Genomic DNA, 12,154 nt, shown 5'->3' with positions numbered 1-12,154 from the left:
ACCTCTTCAGTACCTGATCCTTTTGTTTCCCACATTTGGAGAGGTGGACATTGTGGAGAGCTCCTCTGAGACCTATTTAAGGAAGAGGGCCCAGGGCAGACAGATATCTCCTGGCTCAAAATATTCTTCCTCTCCCCTGCCCTTTCCATTTTTTTAATGTGGTTGATCTCTTCAAACTGAGGGACTGCCTTTGTTTTGTTATCACCAGCACTTAAAGAATGCCTGGCACACAATAGTAAGCACTTAATGTTAACTGACTCTATCTTCTTACAAATAAGATTCGAGTCCACAAAGTGAAGGGGTCCTTAACTTGATGAAGGTTTAAAAAAAAAAGCAGACTCCAAATATGAGTTTTTTGATTATACTCAATCCTACTTCAGTTCACTCCCCTACCAAGTTCACTGCCATTCAATAAGCATTGATAAAATGTCTCATATATGCTAGGTGTGAGAGATAACAAACACTATGAAACCTAGGTTGGTTGTATCTTAACTTTCTCCATGAGAATAAAGTTCTTTGGTGGTCCCTCCCCTTCTCTTTAGTCCATTACCCAGATTCTGGTCTTATTTCTCCTTGTTACCCAGATGTTTCAATCCCAGAACCCTATGACTACCTACCACCATACCATAGCATCCCCTGTTCACTCCCAACTTGAAGTAAGCCATTAAAATGAATTCCTTCAACTTTCTTTACTGTCCTAAAAATGTCTTCCTAATCCCTTTACTCCAAGAACCCTTCTAGCCCAGGAGATCTTAATCAATGTATTCTCCTCATCAACCTCTCCCATCTTAGCTCTGATAAAACATGATTACTTTTACCTTAAATCAAAATTTCTCTTGAATTTATGCTTATTCATTTCAAGGTAGTTCTTTTATTGGAAAATTCATATACTTTATTCTGGCTGCTTCCAACTTGTCTTCCTCCCTTCTTGGCCCTACAGAAATTTCTCTCTTCAAGTATTATCTGAGTATTAGGTACAAAAGCCTTTTTTTTCCTTGATGCTTTTAATCACAAGGCTTCCAAAATGCAGCAATCTCAAGGCTCTACTTCTCTAATCTTCCTCCCAGCCTTCAAACATAAGCAGACCATATAGCTCTGTGCTTCGTTCTAACTTCACCTCACAGTACTTCCTGTCACTTGCCCACTGTAGGGTATGGAATCAACTATCACATTTTTAGAGAAGCAGTCAACTGCACGATATGTAACTGGAATCTCCCACTTTAATTGGAATTTCAACATCAATTTACCTTGAGGCAGGAACATTTTTGGACTGAAGTGTTTTAACTAATTTTATTTACGTTTCTAGCCCTCCATTTATCTTGCTCCTCCTTCCTTCATTCTCAAAGGATTTTGCTCATTTGAATTTCCTCCTCAGTCTACAATGCCCCCAATTCAAATTAAATAACTTAGTTAAAAGTAATTCTTCCTCCCAAATTTGCCAGAAATAATTTGGATTTTTCTATTGTAGTCACCATATTCTGCTTTTATTCTAATTCAGCAATTCCATGGTTGTTAGAGACAATATTAAAAGTCTCATGTCCTGACGGAGGGAGAAGACCTTGATCTGTGATTTCACTGATAAAAAGAAACATCAATGCAGTTTGGTTCCTTTTCTCCAAAATATAAATGTAGAGTAGGGAGAAGTTATATGATCTGTCCAGGTTCGCATAGTGCATAAATGTGTCATTAATGGCCCTCTCTCAAGAGAACACCTAATTCTTCAGCTATTTTTTAAAAATATATGGTAGAAACCTACTGTGTGACTGATAAAGTCACAAGGTTACTGAAGTTGTTTCTTCAGCTGCAAAGGGGAAGTTAAATAAAAACATTATTTCTTAACTGCTCCCTGGAAATTTTTTACTGTACTTTTAAAAATAATTTATGTAGTTGAAAAACTGTTTTCTCCCTGTGAATTATGCAGGTCATTGTACTATATAAGGCTGGATATTACATCACAGGAAATTTATCATAGTTTGCAGTATCAGCCTGAACTGGGAAACACTGGAAAAGTAAAATCCTAAGTTCCTTTCCAAGTCTTAAGTTCCATAGTTGTCAACTGAAACCAGAAAAAGGGCACAGAATAAAAGCGGGTAATCATTTCAATTTTTAATGACTTTCACGTTACAACAGGCATCAAAAGATAAAGTTGTAGAAAAACCATTTACGTTTGGCTTGAACAATTTAAGGAATTCTAAACATGACAACATCATATTACTTTGTTGTACCCACTCACCCTAGGAAACTGACAAGGATGTTGAACTTTCCCACAACCATTTGTGAGTGGCTCAGGTAAAATTGGATCTTTGCCTCTGATCCTAAGGACACAATGAACTTCAAGGACTGCAACCAAAAAGTCGATTTTAATCTGAAGCCCATGATAGGAACAAGGGATGAAAAAGGTTCTTATATAGCTCAGGACATATATGGTTGCAAAGTTCACATAAAAACCATAATGAAGCAAGAAACTGTGCATTCAAACTTCATATAGCCTTTATTCATATAAATCAACTGAAGAGGTGCCTTCCAAAATTTATCATAATACCACCACCATTCTCCAGAAATTAGGTTCTTTAAATATGGTTCATAGGTGGTCCAAAAATCAAGGGCAAACAGGAGATACTGGTGGTTTCCAGCCAGCACATAGAAGACTGGAAGAGTAGGAATGAGGGAAAGGGTACTTACTCTGAATGACTTTCTTTCAGGAAGCTCATCCATGTCTGGAGATAAATGGACAGTGTCTGTGCTGCCAACCTGAATATGAGGTCAGACACTGTCTTTTAGACCTATAAGGAAAAAGGGAGGCCACTCATAGGAAATGGAGAGAACCTCACCAAAAGAAGGATCTGATGACTGAAGCAAAAGGCAATTTTATTCGAAGTAATTTGAGTAAAAAAAAAAATCTAACTTTGTGAGGGTCAGTTTTAATATTTCACCATAAAAGCCTGCAAATGCATTTTAACAAATAAAACATTTAACATTTTGGCCTTTCCTATTAATAATTTAACATAAATGAGAATTATATTCAAGATCACTTTATCCAAAGTACCCATAAAAGAGTTAATACAGAAGACTGTGGCCCTATGAGTCTATTTCCAACCTGAAAAAGAAAAAAAAACTTGATTAATATATATGCGTATATATATAAATATAAATAATTATTAAATGAAGGGATAAATTTACTTTAAAATAGCCAGATAAGAATTTTTGTATAGGAGTGGGTTGGGTGAGCCGGGGAGGTAAGTAAAAGAGCTCTTTCCTACTTAAGACTTTCCCTAATCCCACATGGAAGTGCCTTAAAACAAAAGGTAGAATATATATTCACTTTTGTCTTATATCCCCAGTGCCTGGCACATAGAACTTACATACTTACTGATTAATTGATGAAAGCAATTTTCTAATTCCAGTAAATTTTCTGGTCATACAACCGGAATTTCACCATTTACCTTTCCTTGTCATCAAACAGCTAGCCTACTGTGGAATAAAGGACTGATCTCAGGATTACTAATCAGTATATTATCATAGAATTCAAAATTATGTTTTATCTCATAATGCAAAAATTCTTTGTACTTATACATTTTCACATAAGAATTTCAGAAGGACTTAACTACCAATATTTTAATTCTTGCAGCATTTTTCTGAAATAGGCATGGAGAAGTAGCACCATGTGATAGACCCACATTAGAAGGAAGGAAGAAAAAAAAAGTTTTACTCCTATTCCTGGAAGTAGTTTTGCATAATGGTTACAGAGTTAGCCAAAGCAAGAAATTCCCAGGTTCAAGGCCTTCCTCTGCACAGAGATTATCATGCTAAGAATATCATGGTAACTGTCACTGAATTTCTCAGATCTTGGGGGGATGCCATTCCAAAGCTAAACCAGATTAAATGGTAACTGGGAAATGGTTAACAAAATAAATAAAAATACAACATGGAAAGATGTTAATTTATGGTTTTGTAAGTTAATAAGCTGTGCCTAAGTTTTTATTTGGAATCTGACAGAACTGCTCTTGGTAAGCTCTCCTGCTCTAGGACTACAGAGCACCAATGAAATTCCACTTCTACCTCCTATTCTGGATCTTTCACAATCAACTTCTGTTGCCTTTTTCCAGTTTTTGAGAAAATGAATGAGTACACATCCTTACTAAATCAGCATCTTTTAAATTTGTGAGCTATGATTTTGTTCCATGCTACCTATTGATGACCTATTTAAGTCTTATCAGGAAGCAGAAATCTTACTATTTCTTTGTAGCTTGCTCAGGACAGAGCTTTGCAAACAGTACAGGAACTTAGAAGTTGGGCTAATTTAAACTGCTAATGCTATTTAAACTGTCAGAGATCCTGGAGGAAATGGTTAAGGATTTGTAAATTACTATAAATATTCATGAGAATGACCTGATATTTAATTACTAACAAGATAATTTCTTCCATTAAAATATTTAGTTTGTCATAAGTAAATCTGAATAGTAAATAGGTAATATTGAATATAACCATTTCCTTCCAAATTTAAGTTTTATTGATACCTTTTGTTTTATATCAGTAATTTCTGGATATATCTTCATATGCCCTCAAAACACTGTTAACAAGTATAACTGACTTTCAAAGGAGAATAAATATTTAAAAATGATTTACCTGCCTGCTGATGAGAACAAAATGCTCTCTCTTGCCTTCCTCTACTAACAAGGATATAAGGATAGGCCTTCTAAAAGCACATGCCAGAAGCTAGTACTGATGTTGGAAAAGCGGCAGATGCAGCTGAAGGAACATTGCATTACAAAGCAGAGATGTGGGTTCCATCCCAGCCTGACCCATTTCCATGTCCCCTTCTCCCTACACCCCTTGCAATGGTGCAATATTGGGGAAGCCTCCACCGTGGCCTTCAGTTATTAAGTGGAGAACATAATACATCTCTGCCCAAAAGTTGGACCACATGATATTTATTTGGGGTCCCTTAGAAGTGGCAGAAAACTCTCAAATCTTAAAAGGCTATGACAGGAGACTATTTCCAACAGATACTACCCAAGCTTGAAAGTTAATAAGCACAGGTCCAACAAAAAAAAGTGTTAAGAAGACCAGTTTCCAAAACTGAAAGAGGCTCATCACCAAAAATTTGGCCACCAGATGAATTCTCTGACCAAGGGAACTCATGAAAGAAAAAAAAATATTGAGGGCATGAAAGAGAGTCAATCTGCATATAGAGGGAATTACCAAATGGTTGAAATCACAGATCTTTAGAAATTTTGAAGATGCATTCCAGTAACAGCATCCATCCATCTCACCATGTGTGCCACAAGAAGTGCTGAGCCTTCTGCCAATGATCATTGGAATTTTATCACTGGTCCAGCTAAAAAATTTAATATATCAGACTTGAAATATTTTTAAAATTTTTATTGATATATTTTTATTTTTACATCAACTTTATTTTCAAATATATCCCTCCCTTCCCAAACAAGCAAGCCATCCCCTGTAACAAAGATTAAAATGAAAGAAGAAAAAGAAGCAGTTCAGCAAAGCAAACCGATGCATCAACTGACTCTGACAGTTCATTTACTGTTCCATTCCTAGTGTTCCCCACCTTAGCAGAGGTGGGAGGGAGGTACATTTTCATTCATCCTTCCCCTGGGGCAAAGCTGGATCTTAGAGCAACACAATATATATTTTTAGGTTTTTTTCTTTTATTATTTTTTCCCCTAGTTTTGTTTACTTCACTCTGCATCAGTTCATAATTCCTCTTGTGCTTCATGTTCACTTCTCACAGCTTGTGCAGCAATTTGTTTGGCCATTCCCCAACTGACGATTATTTACTTTGCTTATTATTCTTGCCTACTACAAAAATAGCTGCTATGTATCTCTTTTTTGTTCTTTTTTGCTTTATGAGGCCTTTTTTTTTGGTCTTTAAATTAAGTGGCATATACTCATAGCAGTAGGATCCGTGGGTTAACTTTTTAAAAACCTATGTGTGTGCATGTGTGTAAGTTATAATATATATAAAATATAAAAGTTATATATACTTTTTAAAAGCATAATTCCAAATTTCAGTGGGTCAAATCATAGTACCACAACCAGTGTATAGTGTGCCTCCTGTTAAACAGTTCCACTGATATTAACTATTTTCATCTATCGTTATTGTTGTAAATATTCTAGATTTAAGGTGAAATCTCAGAGTTGTTACACAAATATTTCTAATGATAATTTCAAGGTTTCTAGAAATGCTTCTGAATCTCTACTATTTAAAAAATGGAATCATTTCCATCTAAACTCAATTTCAGAGACATTTCCCCTTTTCAAGTGCTCAGTTTCAAAGAGCTGATCTTTACTTAAAGTCTCTTCTAGCTTTAAACCCTATGATCCTATTTTTAAAGCATTCACTGATAGCTTTATATAAAAGTATCCTTTCAAAGAAACTCATTTGAAAATTCAATCCTATCAGCATGAACTTGGAAACAGGATAATGGAAAAACCAATGCTCACACTGATGTGATTTATCTTCACAAATGGATTATGGTAAAGTAGAAAGAGCACAGAACTTGGAATCAAAGCACAACCAGGATTCAAGTCCCAAGTCGGCTAATGATGGTCTAAGTGATCTTAGAAAGTCACTTCATTTGTCTAGACCTTAGTTCCTTATCTAAAAAAATGAGGAGCTTGGATGAGATGACATGCCCAAGTCCCCCCTTCAGTGTTAAAAATATTATCATGTGATCATAAATACCATAAGGACATTCGATGAGATGACCTCCAAGATTCCATTTAGCTCTAAATTAAAAGAATATTTATAAATTCTCCAAGAGCACCAGAATGAAATTTCATACTGGGGGATCAGAGGCCTACAATCAGTGACAAAGTTTGGTATCTTACAAAAAACAATTCAATTGCTGTCTCACTGGTCTATCAGTACCTTGCAAATAAAAAATGGCTACTGATTACCCATTATGAGTGGCTCCCTCACCACAAAAAACCAGTCCTGTGGAAACATACCCCCAAACTTACACCTTTCACATCGGTTTAGATATTTCCTACATTGGCATACATCATAATCCTCCAAATATTCTTAATAAACTGAAAAATAGTTAATTTAAAATACACATTAATCGTATTTTCTCTTATCCATTAAACTAAATATTCTTTCCCTTTCTTTTATTACTATTTTCAATCCATATGAGGTGAATTTAATGAGTCACAATAGAATCAGTAATTATAGTATATAGTAATTACGGCCTTAATGTTTTGTTTTCTTTCTTTTTTTTTCCTTTCTATCGAGCAGTGAACACCATGGGCATTGAAAGATTATGAATAAAAAGTAAGAAGCTGAGTGTGGGGGGGGGGGAACCACAATAAATACATAAGCCTGAGAGCCATTCCCTATTAGTCAAAAGACACAAAGTTTTCAAAAGAATTTTATATTATCAACAAACCAAAGGAAAAATTGTTTCAAATAACTAACGACAGAAATGAAAATTAAAATTATTCTGGTGTTACACCTCATACCCATCAAATTGGAACAGCTAAAAGAAACAGCTGATGCTGATGGACCAATGGATAATCTGTACACTAATATACTGTTAGCCATGATGGGTTTACAATCATATGGGGACACTATTTGAAATTATGCAAGAAAATCCACTGACATAAGGATTTCATAACCCAGAGTCTGTGATTTTAAAAAAAAACAATTTTGATAGCTATTTTAATATAATTGGTTTCCTGCGTAATTCTACATATTTTTATTGTATCAATTTCAAAACATTAAAAACAGGTTTCACCGGACTACCAAATCGCTCGAGAATGCAAAAGAGGTTTAAGAACCCCTGTGTGAAACTATTCATATTCTTTGATCCAATCATTACTCATATATCCTTATGACCAAAATTTCAAAAAAACAGCAAAACCCTGTAAATTATAGAGGGTACACATCACTTGGAGAATGGCAGAACAAAATGCAGCATATTAATAAAATTAATTATTGCATTATAAGAAATTACAATAAAAAGTACAAACACTGGGAAGACTTGGATGAACTGATGCAATGCAAAATAAGCAGAAATGCAAGATTATACACAAATGAGCACAACAGAAACCAAAAAGACTAAATGAACCCAAACTATGAGTAATTATAATGACCAATCTTGGTCCCAGAGAAGAGAAGATGAAGTGCCCTCCCTTCAACCTTTTTATCAAAAAATGTTATTGTTTAGTCATTTTCAGTTGTATCCGAATCTTTGTGACCCTTTTAGGGTTTTCTTGGCAGAAATACTAGAATGATTTGCCATTTCCTTCTCCAGCTCATTTTGCAGATGAGAAAACTGAGGCAAATAGGTTAAGTGACCTGCCCAGAGTCAACTAGCAAGTGTCTGAGGCCAGATTCCAACTCAGGAAGATGAGTTTTCCTGACTCCAGAGCTGGCACTCTATCCACTATACCAGCTAGCTGCTCACCAGCACAGGATAATAAATTTGACCAAACAAAGGTGGCAAACATGAAAAAATTTCATAGGTGAAGAAACTGAGGCAAATAGGGTTAAGTGAATTGCCCAGGGTCACACAGCTAGTAAGTATCTGAGGCTGGATTTGAACTCAGGAAGATGGGTCTTCCTGACCCCTACACTGGCACAATATTAATGTACCAACTAGCTGCCCACTGTCAAAAAGTAAGGGACTGCTAATTTAGAATGATATATGCATTTTAAGATTTAATCACTGGCAGTTGGCTTAGCTTAGTCAGCCCTTTTACCTTCTTAGAAGGGAAGATGGAATGTGATGTAAAAATAAAAAAAATCAAATAAAACGAGTACCCTATTGATCCAAAATTCATTCCAATGTTGGTTCCCCAAAACTTTTATAAAATCTAAATGTAACCCATAATCAGTTTTTTTTTTCAACATATAACTATTTTTACCATTAAAATTTCTAATTTTAAGGATGAAGACAGTACTCAGTTCACTCCTGTAGCAGGAAGAGGAAAATATAGTTGGGGGGTCTGATTTTTAAATTGGCTAAAATTGAAAGGTTCCAACTCTAGAATTCTTAGTTTACCTTATGCTTAGAATATGAAGGAAGAATACACAGCTTCTGTCCAAGCAAAATTTAATAAAATTCAAAATGTCAGCAAACTAGATGGCAAAAAAATATTACTACTGAAAACATTCTCCTTTAAAGGGTCTAAGAAAGTATCCTTACTAGTTTAACCAGAGGTCATTCTCAAATAGAAGCTATACACATTAAATGAACTCTTTCTGAAAGGTATAATAGGGGTATATACTAAGAAATAATTACAAAAATTTCCAGACTAAAAATATTTACTATGACTTTTATTAACATTTCTTTTAGTTCAACTGATGTTTTTATTGATTGTGATCAATACCAATCAGTCACTTTTGTTCTCATTCTCTTGATTATGAATTTTATTCAGATGGGGGGAATAAATAATGGGACCTAAATAGCATCACCTCAACCTTCAATCATACTCTGAAGGGACAGAAGGGGGGGAGGGGAGGGAGAGAGAAATTTTCATTAATTAAATAATAGGTCAGCAGATATTAAATAAAACCAAACAAAGTTACATACCAGAAAAGGTATCTTGAATTCAGCATTCCTATTCTGATCACATCTTTTCTCCTGAATTACAAATGGAACAAATTTTAGGAAACGTCATCCATATTTTCTTATTTTACCATCATCTTTGGAAGAGAATAGAACCACATTAAAATTCCTAGCTCACAGAAAAAACGTAAAATGAAGATTTATATAGCATTATAATGGAATTCGGGAATTACAAGTATAACAATCACCTTTTAATCTACATTAACCTGAGATAGAAATCTGACACATGTCTAAGTAAACATATTTCTGCTTCTGTCCACTTTCCCTCACATTTAGTAAAATTTCCAAAACTTTAAAAAAAAAAAAAAAGCCACCAACAAGCACTCTGACCATGGGATAACCATCAACTTCACATAAGCTATAATTAACTTTTCTAAACAAATAATTTATAAATATTATTGTAAAATATTAAGATACTCAAAAAAAATATCTTTTAATACTTCAGAAATGTGGCTGTACTGGCCTCAGCCAACTCCTGTACCCAGAATTTCTGGGTAACTTTTCCAGTGTTTTTCTACTTTTATAATCTCAAAAAAATAGGAATTGATTTTTACAGGTAAGCTTGTATTTCTGTATAACTATATAATAGAGAAAACACTAAAAAGGTAAAAGATGAATGTAACAACAATCCATGACTGTGCAGTGTTCAGTTTTTTCAGGTGAAATACATTTGGTTTATTAATATGACTGTAATATCTGTTACTCTGAAAAATGTTAAAAACAAAAACACCTCAGTTAGATTAAAATAGCTAACTACAAGTTAACTGAGCCTTTTTCCTCAATGGTTAGGCCTGAAGCACTTATAAAGAAAACACATATGTCTCCTCACCCCTAAAAAGTTAGAATTATAAGCACTTAAAAAAATTTTTTTTAAAAATTAAAAGGTCAGGCACCAGAAAGAATGGTTCATAATATGGCCTCAAAAAAGGTTTTTAAAGAGTACTTAATGAATCAAAAGAAAATTAGAAAAGGCCTGAAATATCAAGTGTCCAAGACCTCCCATTGAGGTAAACCTGTTAAATAATATGGAAGGTTAAATCAACAGTGAAAAATGCATAAACTATACAGATTAAGTATTAAAGGGAAAAAAAATAATTTACTGTGATCTGAAGTCTGACTGTGGAACAACTATTGGGCAAAGATTTCAACAAGACTAATCTGATACATATTAAACTTCTTTAAAAAATTATAATTTTTAACTTCCCATCCAAAACAACCAAAGTTCCTGAAGGGAAGCTTTCCTTTACCTTACACCTCATATTCTCAGGCCTAAAACATCATTATTCTCAAATAGAATTTTTAACAATGAAAACCTCTAATATGTTGCTATGGCCTTTAAATTGGAGCACATATTTAGAGGTATTTAGAGCTAAAGGAAAGGGGAGTAATGCAATATAGAAGATATAAAAATGAATATATTTTTCCTCCTCCTTCCACAAGACTGTGGAAATCGGCCTATATGAGGTTATACCCAATGCATTCTCACAACTGCATCAGAATCAGACTCCATATTTCCTTTAAAAAACAAGGTCACATTTTAAAAACATTGACAATCCAGTGAGAAAAGGCAGTTTGATGGAATAGATTGATCAAATATATTACATTAAAAGTCAATATAAGTTTTAGGAGGGCTACTATATGAAACAATACTTAAAAAGTTTTCTGACATATCATGAATTCTAAAAATCTCATAAATCAAACAACTTAACTACATGCAGTTGTACAGAATAATTTACCAAAAAAAATTTTTTTTTACCTAAAGACAGTGAATTCCACTGAAGCAAAACTCTTCTGGCTTTCAGTCAGAAGGAAATACATTTTGATCATGCCCATTATCATCATACAGAAAGAAGGGCTTCACTTCTGAGATGTACTCAATCCAAAATGTACTGGGAAGTGGTGGGGGAGGGGGGAAAGGGAAGAGTCTCTCCATGCTATCAAATAGTGCTCCCAAGATGAATGGTCAGGAACAATGTTCATATTTGCATTTACTCCTTTGCCTTCATGGCTAAGATGACAGACAACACCATTGGTAGCTAAAGAGGGGAAGAGAAAAAGAAAAAAGTCATTGGAATGGAATTCATGTAGCCACCAGAATATATTCCAAACTTTTCCTTATAGACTCATTTTGTTCTTGCATTAGAATGACTATAATTCAAGGTTAAAAGATTGTACATACACGAAATACAAACATATCCAAATGTTGCTAACTGATGACTATATTGAAGAAATATATATCACAGAAGTAGCACTATCTGAAATAAGAGAAGTTAGAGCACAGTAACAATATTCCATAAGATTTTGTAAATATACTTCGAAGTAGTGGGGCTCAAAGTACATTTTTAAGGCAATAAAACAAATAAATGTCAAATAATGTTACCAAAACTTCAAATATTAATAAGTATATTCTCATTAATTAGAAATTACACTAGCATTTTAGAAATACTTGTTGTGCAATTCGAAATTGTATAACAGGAGAGTCAAACCAATTCATATCTCCACCAAAAGTGCATTTTATTCCACAATCTTTCCAATACTGGTGACTCTTCAACTCTTGCCAT

At 34.2% G+C, this 12,154-nt stretch overlaps 1 protein-coding gene across 1 annotated transcript; it reads right to left on the bottom strand.

Annotated features, from left to right (window-relative positions):
- Window positions 1-2,091: 2,091 nt before the first annotated feature.
- On the bottom strand, window positions 2,092-11,586 carry LOC144454567 (uncharacterized). Its single transcript, XM_078147084.1, has 4 exons — window positions 11,350-11,586; window positions 9,558-9,608; window positions 5,203-5,338; window positions 2,092-3,097 (listed from the first exon to the last, which is right to left on the bottom strand). Exons 1-4 carry the CDS (start codon window positions 11,433-11,435, stop codon window positions 3,029-3,031), a joined length of 342 nt encoding a protein of 113 aa, XP_078003210.1. The 5' UTR covers window positions 11,436-11,586; the 3' UTR covers window positions 2,092-3,028.
- Between the last annotated feature and the right edge of the window lie 568 nt (window positions 11,587-12,154).

Source organism: Phascolarctos cinereus, unplaced genomic scaffold (genome assembly GCF_003287225.1).
Source record: "Phascolarctos cinereus isolate Bilbo 61053 unplaced genomic scaffold, phaCin_HiC Scaffold_726;HRSCAF=1367, whole genome shotgun sequence".
Classification (NCBI taxonomy): domain Eukaryota; kingdom Metazoa; phylum Chordata; class Mammalia; order Diprotodontia; family Phascolarctidae; genus Phascolarctos; species Phascolarctos cinereus.
Note: the sequence above shows the minus strand (reverse complement) of the source record. Positions and strands in the feature narration are given on the sequence as shown.